The 19,122-nt window shown below is 34.1% G+C and overlaps 1 protein-coding gene across 4 annotated transcripts in view; it reads right to left on the reverse strand.

The window, feature by feature from the left end:
• Window positions 1-19,122, reverse strand: part of LOC106078253 (uncharacterized) — a 115,174-nt gene that overhangs the window by 79,406 nt on the left and 16,646 nt on the right. For all 4 annotated transcript variants that reach the window (XM_056031563.1, XM_056031564.1, XM_056031562.1 and 1 more), the window contains exons 8-11: window positions 13,434-13,486; window positions 9,581-9,689; window positions 1,558-1,731; window positions 653-791 (exon numbers count right to left, since the gene is read on the reverse strand). In XM_056031563.1, coding sequence (XP_055887538.1) covers window positions 653-791; window positions 1,558-1,731; window positions 9,581-9,689; window positions 13,434-13,486 — 475 coding nt within the window. The remainder of the gene's footprint in view (window positions 1-652; window positions 792-1,557; window positions 1,732-9,580; window positions 9,690-13,433; window positions 13,487-19,122) is intronic.

Here is a 19,122-nt window from a genome sequence, read left to right on the forward strand (position 1 = left end):
CAGCCTTTGGAATACGTTCGTTTCCCATACGGGATACTTGCCCTGTCTAGAATAACTGTTGGATTATAAGAAGTCCCTCTATACTGTCCAAACCAGCGTTCGCAAGGACATCGCGGTTCATAGTGCGGTCAAGCCACCGTATGTCCATGATGGAGCACAATCATATTCGGTGAAATCGCTCAAGATAGATAGATAGATAGATATTTGTTACCTGCATATTTCCCACCTTAACTGTGACTGTAGATAAAGACGTTGACAAAAGTTGTCCACAGTGAGTTCATTTAAGTTTTCTTTGACGGTTTCTGTGACTTTCTACTCTAATAGCGTTTCTCTGATCCTTAAGTGTGTGCCCTTTGACCTTGGTGAGAGTTCTTCACTTGTCTCGTTTAGAGGCCATCTGCCGCCAGCTACTTTTCTCTATGCCAGTGAAGGCGATAGTGTGCCTGAGTTAACCTTTCAGTATTTACAGTTGGGGGTGGGGGCACCACTGTTACGAAGTCCTCCTTCAAGCTCGCTTGCCAAAAAAAAAAAAAGATTACCTAGGCCTATGGTCGTCACCCATGCGATATAAGTTTCCGAATTTTAAATAGTGCTTCTATAATGTCCACATCAACCTCCTGATTTTTACAAATTCAGTAATAGTTCCACTTACCTTGCAATAGTAGGAAGCCTTTCCGAAATATAGTTGACACTGTTGATTAGGTTTTATTATCTGACCCAATAGTTTATTAGATACATCTGGAATGTCATCTGAAGCTTCGATAGCGTAAGCTAGACAGTCATATCGATAGCTTAAATTGAATAAAAGTTACTCAACAATATAATATACGTAAAACTTGAATTAAATTTTGGCTTCAATTTCTTTTGTCATTTGAAGCTTATAGAAAATAAATATTCATAAAGATTTAAATATGATGTTATTTAAAAATGTCACTTTAATGTATACATTATACTTCTAACTACTTGAAAAGCAGCACACAGGAAGTTAAAATTGAGAAAAAAAAGATTGGTCATTGTGAATTTGTGACAGACAAGTTCCTTTTGATACGCTGATGTTATTAACTTCTGGTGGAGAGGAGTCAAAAATCTTGCACAGAAGTGAAAAAAAAAGTGAGGGAGGGGCTGGAAGTCGATCAAACGGCTATTTTTATTAACGACCCCCCCCACACACACACACACAGATACGTAGCATAGAAGATTATTAAATAGTTTTCAGGCGTACATTAATTTAAAGTGAACCATTCTGCGCCCCCTCTCCACATACCCATTGGATGCTGCGAACAGGACATTCGCCCAATTTCCCACGTCCAGTCCGTTCTGGTTTACAAAATGAATGCTATTTCTTTAGTTTTGCACTAAAACTGAAACCCACACCCAAGAAAAACTTTTTTTTTTACTTTCTAAACTTTACCCTCACATGTTTGTTTTCAGAAGCCCGATGTGTAATAATTACCAAGCCTAACAGATGCACAGATAACACAAAAGTAATAAGAATATGGCTTTTTCTTTCTCCAAGCGGCCGCTAAAAAATCTTACAATAATGATCAAGTAACCAACCTGCTGCTATCAAACTTAGTCAAAAAGGTTGTAAAGTAATTGACGCTACAGGAAGAGAATTGCCATGAATTATATATTGTTTCCGGAGCTTCCATCCTTAATTCACCAGAATACATAATGTATCTGTTATACTTAAAGCATGAGTTGCCATCCCCATCGTGTTTGGCTGAAAGGCTGTAGAAAACAATGTCATACCATGTTTAAATAATACATTAGAAAAGTTTATCTAAGGGAAACATCTCCCATTTACATCCAAAGTTCTTTATAATGCACATCTCATATCACCTTTGGATATTAACAAAATCATTACCGCTAAAGAATCAATTGATAGGTAATGTCTTAATTAGTTAAAGTATTGTTAGTGTGACGAGATGATTTAATGATTATTGTTGGCTCGTTTATTAAAGTCTAGTTGTAATTGACTTTATTCATCCCGCTCACATATAGGCCTACAAGATATTTTAATATACACACCGCAACTAACAGTATGAACAGACCAGTGTATTAAATGTATAAATAAAAATGATTTATGAATATAATTTTACAAAAGATAATATAATTAAGAAAAAAATATAACCGAGAAATGAAATAAATGCATTAATGTATAAATAATTGCTTATCACAGATGGTTAATTATTAAGTGAATGAGAGAGTTCCTATGTCTTGACTACGTATATTTCTTAGCTGGAAGGATGGGTCATCAGGCTCTGTCTAAGGACGTTGGCTCGGTATGTCCTCCATGCTGTAGGCAAGCTGTCTCTAGGTTAGACTTCAGTATTGATCCCTCAGCTAAGGTCTCTAGCTCGTAGATGACCTTGCTAACTTACACCAATTTATTTTCTGTACCAAAGGTTGCTCTTAGCAGTCGGCAGTGGGCAGAAGCTATAGGGCAGTGGACAGCTTGGGCTGGATAATGGGCAGATTTTACTGGGCAGTCAGCACTGTGGACACTGGGCTGATATTGTTAATTGTAATCAAACTGAGTTTCCATTTGATTGGATCAATAAAATTATCTTATCTTAATATTCTATGGCCAGGAACAGTAGGCAATACCATTTTGCTGACAAGTAATGCTGGGGTGTCTGGTGTGGTAGTCTCCGGTCACTGAGTAGGGATTCTCATACGCCTTTGCAATCATTTAGATGCATGCATTGGAATCAATCCCAAAAAGGCAAATTAAACAATTAGGCATGGATTCTCAAATCACATAACACTCAATGATAAACAAAACATAAGGGACATAACAACAATACACGTGTTATCATACAATGCAGGATGATACTAGTCAAGATTCAGCCATCAAATATGTTTACGTCGATAAATAATGAGTTATAATAAAGTGGAGACTGAGCATAGTACACTAAAGCTAAGGATAAGATGAAAGTAAAATTCTAGGAATCGAGCTGCAATGATAAGGGTTTGATATGATTAATCAAAACCATAATACCCATGGAACCATAAGTTCACAAAGGTGTGAGGCATAATGTACATTATGATAGATAAATTGAACATGTAAAATAATCCATTTCACATACGCTCTTTATGGCACGGTGAACTAAGCTCTTACATAGCAATTAGATTCACTAGGTTTTTTTTACATTCATTACTATGTTTCAGAAATGGGTAAAATAGAACCAAATCAAATATAATAAAGGAAGAGATCACTATGGTTTCAATACTTTATGAAGTTATGTCATCGACATAAAATAATGCAATGCACATACAAAATAAAGCAAAATTATAATAACGCAATGACGGGGAACATAGTTGTGTACACACATATTCCTATCAAATAAAACAAGTATACTAAACAAAATATTTACACTCAACCGTTTGTTCCTAATAAAATATCCAGAATCAAACTTAGTCGGAAGAGAGTATTTGGTTGTATGACACACAGCCCTAGTCATATGTTACATTATCGTCACATTCTGGTTATCAAAAATAAAGGTCACAGGCCTCAGGTCAACACATGACCACTTTTGACCATTCTGGGGTTACAGGCTTCAGGCTGACACTAGCCACTTTTAGCAAAAAAAAAAAACAACAAAAGGGTCATGATGAACTATAGGCTTCAGGGAAACCTATGAACCTACAAGCTTCATAGAATCCCACCTATAGACATCCGTTTGGTAAAGCCCATCTGATGATTCAATACAGATTGAATACCTTAGAGACAAGGCTATACAAATATGTTAAGTCCATCTGATGATTCAATACAGGTTGAATCCCTCAGAAAAAGGTTACAAAAATATGTCACGTTTGGGAGTACCCCAGGATGCAGAACATCAGGGTAAAAATATACTGCCTGGAAATCATTTGAGGCTATATCTACTAATAAGTATACATTACACAAAATGCAATCATACTAAAGATATACTTAGCCCAAAGATCTCCTGAGCAGGGCACACTTCTCCGAGTACCCCATGACACACGATCACTAACAGACAAAAAATACTATTCACAACACAGGTCAAGTGGTCAAGCTGGTAACTCAGGAGCAAGTGGCAACTAAGCACAGTTTGCAAGGCCTTTTATAAACTACATAAGGGGAATCACTCCTAACTATATAAGTAATCAAAAATAGTTAGTTCCCCATTATGTCACATTGATAATAATGAAAATAATAATAATAAAAAAAATAATTGATGTTTTTTTTTGTTGTTATTCTTAAGAGATTAGTGTTAGGAAACTTTGCTTAAAATTAGAAAAAAATAATCATTTTTACCAATTTCTTAAGAAACACAAGTTTTAACAAGTAAAATATTTGTAAAAATTTTTTTTTTTTAAAGTTTATAATAAACGCAAAGTGCAACTTTATTTCGACCACTCATATAATTAAGTATGTAAATGTTTTACACACAAAAAATAATTATTGCGGTTTGAAATATTTTTACCAATAGGGTTTGTTGGACTAGTCCGTTTCGTTTCTTTTATTAAAAAGTATTGGGCCGGAAGTCGCTTTTTCCCTAAATATCTTTGTATTTTTCAGTTCTCTTTTTAAATTAAACTGACATTATTATGCTATAATTTTAAGTGTACCTGATAGCGAAAAAAATTCTGCACAAAAATACGGGTAGTTGGGATATAACCCGATAAAGGCTATAAAAAGAAAAGACCTGAAACTAGCGCGTGAAACTACACATTTACAGTACTTTATTTAATGAGTATTTTACCCAATATCTGTGTTGTTTTTATAGGACTAGCTTATTTCATGTACCCGGCATTTTCCGATACACAATTTCATACACAAAATAATTGTTGAAAAAAGTGTAGTGATTTAAAACTTTAAATGATTACTTAAAAAGGTGTTACTCTAATCAATTTTGAATATTATTTTGTTATGAATGTCACTGTTTAATTTGTGTCTGTTCTAGTTTCTTAAATTTTTCTTGAGTAAAGGAGTCGTTTTTCTCCTAATGGGTATACTTGATTTCTCCAAGCAGCCTTTGTAAAATATTGGCCCTAAATAATGCTATGTTTATAAACGAAAAATCGCAAGGCTGCATTATGATGAATGTACGTGTTAGTTCAATATATTTTATATTACTAGGTAACTATAAATAACCACATAAATAGACGTAAGTTTTTTGTTTTTTTCTGTTAGATAAAGTCATATGGCAAATTTTTGTTTATATCATAATTCTAAAAATGAAATAATAATAGACTTTCAAAACTATTAGGCCTAAAAGAAAAACTTAGTGATTATTTTTACTGTTTAATTCTATTATTATTCCAAACTGAGTTTGTGTTTTTGCAGATGTACACATTTTAAGCTACACCATGGGTCAGTCCATCTCTTCTAATTTATTTAGAAATGAGTGTAAAAATGAAGGCTTCGATTTTTTAGCCTGAATTTAAGAAGTTACAAATTTCAAACAACTAATATATTGCCTCTTTCATAAAACTTTGTACTTAAAAAATCAATTTACCCAATGCTCGAAATCCTGCTTGTATACTTAGGCCCTTTTTAAATCGATCCGGTATTAAGTAGCAATAACCCCGCAAAAAAAAAAAAAAATTAAATGAAAGAAGATTGAGATATACATATATTTTTGTGACGGTACGCACCGGTACGGGATACCGGCACCTTTTTTCAATGTCGGGAAAAATGATTACTTTTCTTGTAATTCAACGTTAATTGTTAATTTATTATTAGTTGAAAGTTAGGCAATCTATTACTGAGTACCGGAGTACAAAAAAAAAAAAAGCACTTTATATACTTTCAGCCGACATGCCGTATTATTAAAAACACCTCTATATGAACTTCTCAATCATCTAGAGTCTTAGACAGTCATTATTTTAGACTAGATTTAAGTAGAGTCTAGACCTAGATTTAGTGGGCCTATTATTATATAAAAAAAAATAATAATCAGTCATTATAGACTTCATTCGCAATTTTATTATTAGATCTAGGCATTGAAAAGTAAATCTATTAATAAATAGTGATGGGAACTAAACTAAATTTTTTTAGTTAAACTAAAAGTAAGTTTGAACTAAAAAAAAGTAATTAAACTTTTAGTTAATCACAAATTGAAAAAATTAGTTAAACTAAACTAAGAAACTTTAGTTAAACTTTTACTAACTATTTTAACCTTTTTTTAAGGACGAAACAGCCAATCATTGAAAAATATAAAGTATAAAGCACAACCAATCTCTTTAGCAAAATGTAATAAACATTTATTTGTGCACATGAAAAAAGATTAAAATGTCTTTATGGGATAGATAATAATAGAATCACTAGAATGATACTATTATAGAAAGAAATTAGAAGTAATTGTCCAAATTCTAATATAAGTTACCTTTAGAAGTAATGATAAAACTGCATGTTGACTCTCTAACTAACTCTAGATTCTAGAATATTCTGGATCTAATATCTTCTACAAACGAAATGATCAGAAATATAATCTGGATCTAGAATTAGATCTAGCTACTAGACCTAGATCAAATAATTAATATTTTAATCTAAAAATAATCTAAAAAATACTAGTTACTTCTACTACTAGATCTAAAATCTAGATAGTCTAGTCTAGTAGATATCTTAGTAACTCTAGATCTAGAGATTTTAGATTATTATAATTATAATGATTATAACTAGATATGGGTATTTAGATCTATATACTCTAGTAGATAATACTAGATCTAGATCTAATAGATCTAGATATGTAGATATAAGTATAATTATTTATAATAGAAGTAGTCTAGATTTAGTTAATTAAGTATTAGATCTATTGTATTGACGACTATTAGATCTATTAGCCTACTATTAGTATTATAGTCATTATGGATCATCTATGCATCTTAGGTATTGGTATAATAAGTAATCTAGTTAGGCCTATATCTAGATCTAATCTAGACTCTAATTCTAGAATAGTAGAATCTCTGTCTAAACTAATAGATCTAGATCGAGTCTAATAAAATAAAGTAATATAGATTTCAATTAATAGATCTGTATTATTGCATCTAGATCTAAGACTAAGACTACTAAGAGTTAGACTCTACTTAAGACTAAAATAATTAGCCTAAATATAGACTATTATGACTATAGATCTAGATCTAATAGTAGTAATAGACTAATACTAATAGACTAGACGTCACTTGACTCTAACTCTCGATCTAGATCTAATAAAAAGTTTTAAAATAAATAGTCGACATTTCGGTATTAGTTTTACCGACATTTCTTTTAGATCTATAGTAAAGCAAAATTCTTTGCCTGCAGCTATACAGGAACATACTGGTGTTTAATAAAAAGCAGCAAAATGTAGATCTATAGAAGCAAGGAATTATCAGGATTTATCAAGGTGCGAAACCTGCTAGAAATGTAATAAACACGTTTATTTTTCTCGCCTTTAAAATACCTTGAATTGGCGGGAATAGAGGCCATTATAGGGTAAAGGTCAAAAGGCTTTCTAGTGACCTGTGCACCCTCTAGTTTATTCTCCTCTTTATTATTCATTATATATATTCTCCAAATTACATAGATCTAAATATTAAATGGTGTGTATGTTAAAAAAAAGTTTGTAAAATTTGTAATTAAACTTTTTTAGTTTGTAACTAAAAAAAAAATTATTAAACTAGGATTTTAACTAAACTTTTTTATTTTAATTAAACTTTGGCCTTAACTAATTTTTTTAGTTAAACTAAAAGTTAGCAACTTTTTAGTTAACTTTTACCCATCACTATTAATAAACTATAATAGATATAAGTCTAAGTACTAACTTATTAAATAAGTCATTATAAGTAGAAGTATTATAATGAATATTGTATAGATCTAGATTGACTAGATTATAGATAGATCTATAGATAGATCTCTAGTTTAGTAGATTAAGTATAGAGTATAGTAAACGTATTACAGTATTATTAGATCTATGTGATATGTGTATATCTATTAATTAAAAAACTTTAGTCTTTATTAATATCTAGACTTTTTTCTAATAAAAACTGATTATAGGCATATTATAGGCTAGACTCGGCAATCTAGTCTCAAGATAGAATCTATACTATTACTAGATCTATTCGATTTTTATATGTAGATCTAGACTAGAGGTGATATGAGGTGTTAGCTAATAGCGTTGCACAAGAATCAAACCTGGGTTTTTCTAAACTCTAATACTTGGTATGTAATAGTAAAACAGCACCTACCTAAATAAATCATAACTGGCAATCAAAAGCCTATATTTATTGTAGTATATATATATAGGTCTGTGGTTGTATTTTATATAGCCTTCGTAACTTCTTCTATAGAGAAATGACTTTTGTAATTTCTTTTACTGAAAATTGAGCTATTCGCGTCTGACACATATATAATTTTGATGTTCAGCATCAAACCCTATTGTTTTTGTATAATAGAATTCTAAGTATTTAGCAATTTCAATGCGCGATGACTCTATCACTTCACTAAACAAGTTGAGAAAGATAAGGTGAGGGTTGAGACTTAAGACTATTAGGATAGCTTTTAAATATTTACGAAAAAAATTCCACTTATCCACGGACTCAATGATATAGATGTCTCTTAAACTGTCGCAAGGATAAGTATGATTTTTTTTTTGCACAGACTGCTTTTACCTCTTTTGCTGTAAAAAAAAAAATCAGTTTTGACAGATTCGCAGCCTGAGCACCAAAAATAGCGAAAAACTGGAAGCGTTCTATCAAACTTTTGTATTTTGTATTTCAATTTCGTTTTCTGTATTTCCCCACATGGCCGCAGTCTAAGTACAAAGCAATTAAAGAAATATTACTCAAATGTCGTATAAATATAAGCTTTGTATAAAGAAGCAAGAGGTAAATTTACCTCTATCAGATCTTGACATCTAAGGGGCAGATTATATCAAGGTCCTATATGTTTATAGCCAAAAGGTTAAGGAGAGTGGTTTGATGCCAACACTATGACCAACATTATTTACTTTTTCCAAACTAATGTCAAGTAGCCATAAGAGTTGGGTGGACTCTGTAGCGTCATAAAGATTTTAAAACTCAAATCCCAGTCTTTATCGAATTTTGAAATGCCATATATCTTAATACTGCATAAAAAAGCTTCCTTTTTCTTTATAAAATAACATATAAATTACCAATAATTAATTTACTAGAAGCGGTGGGTAAGTGGTAAAGCGCTTGGCTTCTGATCCTGGGTTCTAATCCTAGTAGAGACTAGGTATTTAAATTTCGGCTCTTCGGACACCTCATAGATCACCTACCTCTAATGGGTACTTGACATTAGTTGGAGAAAAGTAAAGGCGCTTGGTCGTTTTGCTGGCCACATAAAACCCTTGTTAAACATAAGCCACAGAAACAGATGACCTTTACATAACATGCCGTATAGACTACAAGGTATAAATAAGGAACTTTTTTTTTAACTTGCATTGATTTATTAATTTTTTTTTATTCTTATTGATTTTTGTATTGTCATCGAATAAGAGATAGTTTTATTGAATCAGACTATCCTGTCTATTGAAAAGAGCAAAGAATAGAATAATACAATTCTTTAAAACAAATAAATACCATGTTCTGTTTAATAAATGATTACCTATGCCCAAGTGCATGTGCAATTATTTTTAAATCAGGTCCTCTGCGATCTTCTATTACAGCACAGCTAGTTCCATCTGTTCGGCACATTGTTTTCTGAAAACTGTTACCTTAAGAAGATGAAATTTTGCACTTTACATGAGACATGATCAAAAGTATCTAGATCTAGATCTGATTTAAAAGAACTACACTTTGCACAGATAGTTTTTTTTTTAATTTGACACATAAAAATTAAAATATTGTATATGAATTTCAATATTTAATAAAAATTAACCTTCAAATTTGTGTTTAAAAAGCATTTTTACAGAAATTCGTTCCTTATCTTTGCGAATTTAATCGTCCTGATGTAATTCTTTCATTAGACAAGACTGAAAGGTTACGTATGCGTAGAACTTAAAATTCTCTCGAATCATAAGTGTAATTTAACTCTAAGATTATAAAGATGATAGAACTACTCTACGCAAAAATAGTTTTTTTACTTTAACACATGAATATACTAAATATTGCCCATTCATTTCATATTTAAATAAAATTAATCTCCAAATTTCTTTTTCTAAAGCATTTTTACATACTTTCGTTTGCTATAGCTGCAAATCCGTGTTGGCATACATTTTAATAGTTCCATTCATGTGTCGCCTACATCTTACGTGCGCATAGTAAACACATTAGGATTGGATATGCAAATGAGGCTATTAAGAGTGATATTATATATCTATATTATAAAGTAGAATGTGAGGGGTATGTATGTATGTATGTTACTTATAGACATCAAAACCGCTTGACCAATCTTGATAAAACTAGGCAGGAATGTTCCTTGGGTACCAACTTAGACCGTAGTGTATGTTTTGTAGCCCTAAAACAAACTTAAGACCCTAAAAAAAAAATAAAGTTGTCCGACTCTATTACAGCTATAGTATTTTATGGATCTAGGCCATGTCTACAATGTTGACATGAGAAAAGATAGAAAGGATTTAGACCTAGATCTAATTTTAAGAAATACACTTTGCGCAGATAGTTTTTTACTTTGACACATGAAAATACAAAAGAAGATCCATTGATTTCATTATATAATAAAATTAACCTTCAATTTTGTGTTTCAAAAGCATTTTTTACATTAATTAGTTCCTTATATCTGTGACTACAGATTTCCTGACGAACATTCTTTCATTAGACAATACCGTAATGAATCGCGTACTAAAAATTAATTCGTTTAATTGTTTACTTTATAATCCCATCCCTAGATCTAAAACTCTAATTCAACTCTAAGATGATAAAACTTCTCTTCGCACAGATAGTTTTATACTTTAACACATAAACATATTAATTAAAGTCCATTCATTTCATATTTTGATCAAATAAACATTCAAATTTGGTTTTCTAAAGCTACATTCACCTACGAAAGCTGCGAAGCCGAGTTGAGATAGGCCTAGATCTATATTCATTCATGAATCGCGTACTAAATATAATTTCGTTTAATTGTTCACTTTATAATCCCATTCATTTAACAAAGCTATCGCTCTTTTCGTTTTTAATAGATAAGAATGTATCGACTTCGGGTAAACCCATTTTCGCAAAACTAATTTTATTTTCGTAGCGAAAGAGAAATAACGTGAAAGGATCATCAGCTACGTTTAACATACATCTAAATCTTTCTGTTTCTGGAAAAATGGATTTAAGCCTATTAGCTATTTTGATTTGATAGCTTCATTCACACTATTTTTACATTGACACATTCGCTTTACTTATTACATTATTACTTCGTTTAATGGTTTACAAAACACTCTCAGTGACTATATCGACAGTAATGCGCAAATAAAGACCCGCGGGTCGCGGGTAACATATGTCTAGTTCTACTATAAAATAATTAATAAGCTTATTTAATATTAAATTCATTTTTAAACTGATATGTCAAGAATGTTTAGTATAAGTAGATGAATTTTTACTTAATTCAAACAAATGAATCTAGGTTTTATCTAGGTCAAAACCTATATAACTCTCTAGTTCTAGATTTCAATATATATGCAAGCAAATCTTTTTGTAGCAACAATGCATGTAGATAGATAAGCTATTTTAAGAGCACCATTCATACTATTTTTACATTTGCGCATTTGCTTTATTTATAATATTATTGTTTATATAATTGTTTTTAATTATTATTATAGCTTTAATTTAGCGCTACTTTTATGTATGCTCTGAGCACTATGGTTCCATCCTTTTTCTGGACCAGTGGGGAGGGGGTATCTAGGAGAAGGTTTTCCGTGCTACCTTTAGGCGTTCAGTAAACACAGATCTTTTTGAGTCGGGTGTCGAACCTAGAGCCTCTTTGTTGGTAGCCAAGTTAAGATAAGTTCAAGCGTAGTTAACCTTTTAACCACGCTACCTAAAAATTATTCTAATTCGCTATGTTATTGACGCGCAAATTAAGACCCTCGGGCCACATGTAATATACGACTAGTATCTAATATACATTGCACTGTGTCGGTGAGATTCTTTCCAAAAACAGAATATTTTTAAAGTTATCGTTTGTTAGTTTCAAACTTTATGTTAACAAAGTATAACGGTGACTAACATCACAAAAGTCAAATTTTTTTTTTACCTAGTCCGAGATATCAAACAAAATAATTTATCACAAATAGTTAATTAACTAATTGGTTAATGTGTCTTTTTAAAAATAATTCTTATTTTGTCAGATAAAAGAAATAATTGATCAAATCTTCAGCTTACTCTAACGATATGTCTGAGAAAAAGAATGTGTAGAAACTTTTGTCAGACAGAGAGACAGACATAATGTGTTGATAAAAAAGATAGTCGTTCGAGACTGACAGAGCCTCCACGTGGGTAATTCGACTTTTTAGCAACTAAAAGATTTTGTACTTATCATATACGAAAAATTAACTTATTAATTATTTCCTTTTTTCTGTTTGATGTATGTGCTGCATAGACAATGAGTATTGTGGCAAAGTTTTAACTTGATCGAAAAATGGGAAGAGAAAAAATAACGTGTACAAGATTTCACATAGTCAGACAAACAGTCAGCTTTGATAGAAGCTAGGTAGTATGGTGTCAAATGACGCCTCACTTTCAAGGGAAGTTGATAAACCGTCTCGCCAGGGCCAGTAGCGCTTTTGGACGCCTTTAGACGAGAGTTTGGCAAAACAAATCGCTCCTCCTGCCTACAAAAATCAATGTCTACCAGGCGGTGGTTCTCTCAAACCTTCTATAGGGATCTGAGACATGGACACTATACAGAAAAAAAAAGACTTTTTGATCGATTTCACCAAAGGTGCTAGCGCTCCATCATTGACATACTGTGGCAGGACCTTACTTTAAAGAGCGATGTCCTTGCGAACGCTGGTATGGACAGTATAGAGGGACTTCTTATGGTCCGACAGTTACGCTGGGCAGGCCACGTATCCCGTATGGGAGACGAACGTATGCCAAAGGCAGTCTTTTTTGGTGAGCTAAAGAGTGGTCGACGTAACTGAGGCTTAGGCGTCAACTTTTCTTGGCTGACAGAAGAGAGCACTTGGTTGTATGCGGCCTCCGAACGAGACAACTGGTGATCACTCACGAAGGCCGCAGGATACACATTTGAGACCAAAAGAAAACCTGCTGCCGAGGACAAACGCAGACGACGAAAAGAAAATCTATATCGATTAACAGGGGACAATGGTTATGCTTTCCCTGGAAGTGGCAAAAATGTAGGTCACAGCTGGGGCTGCCCACGGGAAATACTGCATTCCTCACTAAACTTCGGACTCGAAGACAAGCCTTATTCTTATTTTTATTAATAGAAGCTTTGCAATAAATAGAACTTAATTTGAGATTTAAATAGTAGTTCTTAAAGTACTTACCTACGTATGCGTAATTAATTTTACCAGAACTTTCGTATTTGAAGAGGTCATAGCTGCAATATGCAAATGGATAAGTGTCATATTTTAATCTATCTGAAAATATAAATTTAACTCTTCCTGTATGTATCCTTAGTATTTAGCGCCGCCTTTTTGCTAGAATATTCTAATAAAGAAAAAACGTATGACGTCATCTGATCACGTGATTGAAGCGTGGATTTGCCTAGGAATATTTTGGTTAGGATTTGGCGGTCTTAATAGCGTTACTTTGGAGATGAAACTCGAGTAGACAAGTAGCATATCTTTTATTTGTGGTAGTGTTAATATTTATTTCAATCTATTTGTTTACGAGCTCGAAGAAGATATTCATTCGATACAGTTTTATTTGTACATTTTGTATATTGAGAGTGAATCCTAGTTCCTGAATTATAGTTTTATATTTTGTATGTTGAGAATGAATTTTAGTTTCTGAATTATAGTTGTATATTTTGAATTGAAGGATCTTTGTTATTGGAATCTCGTGAGTTATGTAGATTTAATATCAATATCTAGTTCGACATAAGAATCCGCCGCAAGTTAAATAGAGAAGAAAAAATACAGTGACGACTACTGGCAACATACAGCAACCTATGACAATACGCTTTTATTCTTCATTCATCTGAAAACGAGTCTGTCGTTCTTGTTGTTTAATAGCCATAGACAAGCGGGGAAAAAGAATGGATAAGTGACGGACGAATCAATTTGAAATACATACAAAATAATTATCGAGAAAGAATATAATTTCTGGATTCATAGTCAATTGATAACTGAACCGTTTATAGTAAAAGTAATATAGTAATTATGATTGTGATGAGGCGTTTATTGCCTATACAATTCTACAAGGCTTTAAGAAATTTACTAATACATATAAAGTAAATTCTTTTATCAATATTTTAAATATTATTTTGTTGAATAATATAATTAGTTATTATAGCCTTAACGGTATCCTTTATGGCTCCACTCCCGTCTTATTTTTTTTTTACAAAGTGAATACACTCCGCCCTTTTTGCATTCGTAGGCACGGTGGCTAAGCGGTAAAGCGCTTGACTTCGGAACCCGAGGGTTCCGAGTTGGAATCCTGATGAAAAATTTGATTTTTAATTTCGGATTTTAGGACAACTCTGAGTTCATTAAGCTTTAATGTGTACCTGACATTAGTTGGGAAAAAGTAAAAGGGTTGGTCGTTGTGCTGGCCACGTGAAACCATCGTTAACCGATGGCCACAGAAACAGATGATCCTTATGTCATCTGCCCTATAGACCGCAAGGTCTAAAAGTTGAACTTTTTGCATTCGTCGCACTAAAACTCTGTGTAACTAGTTGCAGACATTCTAATAGCAAGAGACCCGTCTTCGTCTTAGCTAGTATATTCCATATTGTTACGAATCTCCCTATCCAGGTTCTCTGCAAACTGCACCATACACCACCAACTTAAAGAACTTGACAACTCAGGGCTCCAAAGTAACGTAACCCTTTAATAGTTGAATAAAGAACAGCCAACACTGAACAATTTGCAACACGTACATTGTACAAATATCTCTCCGATAACACCGTACCGCCGTATCAAACTTTTGCACTGGCCTCTCCGTCTCGTTCCGGGCTTGCGCTGGGTTCAACAGTTCAGGACTGACTTCACACACTAGGCTCGTTGTGTCGGACTCGATCACTGATAAAGATCAAGACACCAGTCGTCTCAACTGTACTTGACAGTACTCCGCACTGAACTGTCGTAATGCTACGTACAGAACCACACCGTTGAACTGTGCTGTAGTAAACCTTCTGTCGTGAACCCCTTTTCTGAACCGTCTTGACTGCGACACCTCCGCTCTTATATAGGGTCCCTACTGGCCTTCTCGAACAGGACAGAACGCCGCTCGATGTTTCTAGGTGGTCTGAAGACTACAACTCTCGTGACGATCCTGAGCTCTGTTCACGACGGCGATCCTTCCCGAACCGTCCTGTTGACACTCGACTCGACTGACCATCGTAACTTGTCACGGTTGACCGCTCGTCTAGCTCTGGCCTGGGGCGATTTGCGTCGGCTGACTACACACACACCACTACCCCATTTGTGCCACCACCAGGTTTATAACAATGTATACTCAATTTGTAGCCTCTCACGCCAACTTACACTTTAACTGACGCCAACAAACTTGACAAACTTACATCAAGGAATCTCTTCTAAGACAGCAACAACTGGAATTAAGTTGTTAAAACATTTGGCCTCACAGATATACATTATCAACAGTTACCTGTCGTTCTAACTAAACAGGTATCAGATCCACACTGGTCAAAAAAAAAAAAGATCCAGAAACAAGATCACAAAGACTATTTGTGTGAAAACACAAACTCAAAATCGGCCCTCGAAGAGGTCCACCCAGGCAGGCTTCAATATTTTCAGAAAAAACATCCAAATGAAATTATATTAAAGACAAATAAGAGATAAGAAAGGTGAAAGAAGGTTGGCAGATCTTGTGTAGTGCCCCAACGGTACAGCAGATCAAAGGATAAATGCAAGTGAATGCAAAGTTAGATGTGAACCTGGCCTAACTAGTTCCCCTTTCAGACCTTGTGGTCTATATGGCAGATGATGTAAAGTTCATCTGTTTTTGTGGCCTACGGTTAACGAGGGTGTCATGTAGTCAGCACAAGGACCAACTGCCATTCGTTTCCCCAACTAATATCAGGTACCCATTGGAGCTGGGTGGACTCAGAGGCGCCTAAGGATTCCGAAGTTGAAAATCCCAGTCTTAACTAGGATTCGAACCAAGTGCCCCCGGTTCGGAAGCCAATCGCTTTGCCGCTCAACTACCGCGCCTATCCTGGTCTAACTGAAGTCTTATAATTGATGTAATTGTTTTGAAATGGCTCAATCTCTTATTCGAATGCTAAAAAAATATATATATATATATTTCGTAACTAAAACATGTTCACAAAAATGAAGTTTACAAGATTACTATTCGTTTTAATCTAGGTCTAACTTATAATGCATACTAATTAGCTTTTTCTCTTAAAAAATGCTTGCATAACTGATTTTAAAAATTAGATTTTTCGCTTTCAGAAAAAAAAGTAGCCTTTGCATCAGAACTTTGAATGGTGTAAAATATTGTGATGTCGGATTTTCAATATCTTTTCTAGTTTATGAGATTTAAACGGGACGGACGGACAGACGGAAGGACGGACAGGCATTTTGCACAAAACTAATAGCGTCTTTTCCCCTTTTGGGGGCCGTTAAAATTGTGCCAGCAATCTCTTTTATGTATATAATGTGCATTTATAATGATAAGTTCTATTTCTCTTTATATTAACACGCCTTGTAATTGTAATAAAAGTTGTGTGGTGCATATTCATAAGTACATTATTTTATTAGACTTATAAACTTAAATGCATGACGTGACAGACACAAATTGAAATCACGTCCACTTGATAAATATTAATAGACAAGGAAGTTCTACTGTGTCCTTTTTACTAAGTAGCAAAATAAACCGCAGTGATTTTCGACCAGAGTCAAATTTGGCCGGATAGAGAAAAATTGCCCAATTTTTGATCGGAATCGGATCCATAACTACTATCCCTAATAAAAAACTTGATTTAAGATGGGCGACAATAGTTGGAACATTTTAAAAGTCAAAGATTGAACATAATATACAAATATGTGGCATTTTACGTCTCTATTGACAATCTTTTCTCTTTGCAACTTCTTGTGGGACTAGAGAAGCCAATCCTTGATATACAGCTGCGATCACAGGTTGTGCATATGTCATTACCAGGCGCCGTTGCATTTTCACGCTTGTTTCTGCTTCTGTTGTGTATGGCATCTGCTATCCGAGACCATTCCTTTATGTTCTCTCTCCATGTGGATCTATCCAGTGCTACTTTTTCCCAGCTGCTAGTGTTGATTTTGAAGAGCTTCATGTCGTGTTTGCATACATCCGTATATCGTAAAAGTGGGCGACTAGCAGCTCTTCTGCCTTCTGTTAGATCGCGATACTAAATGTCTTGTGAAATCGTCCTACTTGCATTCTACGAACGTGGCCAAGCCAGCCAAGGCGTCTGCTGCTGATAGCAGAGCGGATGTCCTGGCCCCTGCTCTTCGTAGCACTTCCCCGAGTACTAATAGAATACAATCAAACTGGAATTGCTCTTATCTAATAATAGAAGAAGATAAGGCTAAGTTGTATACCAGAGATTGCAATCAAATAGTCCGTTTCAAACATTCTAATTGCAAATTGTACACAGCACATCGTAGCAGTAGATTGATACGCTACAACGAATTCGTACAAGTACTCCTTCGTCCCAAGTGCCATTAGAGAATGGAATGGGTTACCCGAATCAAACAGGAAAACAAATGACTTGGTTTAAATAAAGATTTCTTATTTTCATAACACATTTCTTTCATCAATGAGAGTAACCTCCCTTTTTTACATATTCAGTGTCGAAAAAAGGCTTCATTTCGCTACTTAATATGTAACTATGTAGTGCGTCCTTATAGCCGACACATTTGGCTACTTAATATGTAACTATGTAGTGCGTCTGTATAGCCGACACATTTGGCTACTTAATATGTAACTATGTAGTGCGTCTTTATAGCCGACACATTTTCTTCTGCCTTCTGGCTCCATCAGTTGCTATCGAAACGATTTTATTTATTGTATCGATTATATTGTCTGAAAAGTGTGGTAAGTTCTTTTTTGGGGGACTTTTGGAAAAAATATATCTGACAACAAGGCAAACTAGCGCCGTGTCTTTTATGTCTCAAGACTCATCTTTATCACGTGATACGGCAAAAGAACGTTAAATATCTTCCACCTGCAAATATGTTACATTTCAAGGCATGTTTTTAACTTTTTTTATATATTTTGATAAAATACGTGATATTTTCGCATGGAATTAAAGAGCCGCAACTTAACATTCAAAGAACCGCATGTGGCTTGCGAGTCGCAGGTTGCCGACCCCTAACCTTTAGCACAGTTTCATCTCTTGCCTTGAACTTATATCTCTAATGCCAGATTACGAGTCTCGTCTCGAACAGTGCAGAAGTTAAAGCACGCCATCTCTATGACGACAGTGTACACGTCAGGGTCATAACATTTTTTTTTTAATGCACAATAGGTGTTAAAAAAAGTAGTGCAAAGTTTGACATTTTAAAATTTTCAATGAAGCTGAACAAAAAAAAAGTCTGTAAAAACTTGCATACAGTCAAAGCCTGGTTCCATTCGTCTCACAAATTTGAAGTCAAAATCGCCAACTAGTATTGAGTTCAGCCGTTTCAAGGAAATGTCGGAACGTTGTCGTGGAACACATCAACAGCTGCCTTGTGAAAGTGACGTCATACTAACTTTTTTTTTAACGTTAAAATGTGCGATGCTGCTTAGTATCATTTTGTTTCTTTAGGGCTAGTGCCTTTACTAGGGTCGGCGTCACACGGTACGGACCGCACCCCCCCCTCCTTTGTGACGCCACTGGTAAGGACCGTTGGTTAGGTTCGATTAACATTGAGCAGTGTACAAGTTCTGATTTGGTTCATCGTAACTAAGGCTCTAGTTCGATTCCCTTCTCTAATCTTACAAAATTTGAAGCAAGTTAGATAATGCTCCTTCCACAACGTAATAATTACTTTGGACGCCCCAATTCTCTCCCCTTATTAATAAATG

This window comes from Biomphalaria glabrata, chromosome 6 (assembly GCF_947242115.1).
Source record: "Biomphalaria glabrata chromosome 6, xgBioGlab47.1, whole genome shotgun sequence".
Classification (NCBI taxonomy): Eukaryota; Metazoa; Mollusca; class Gastropoda; family Planorbidae; genus Biomphalaria; species Biomphalaria glabrata.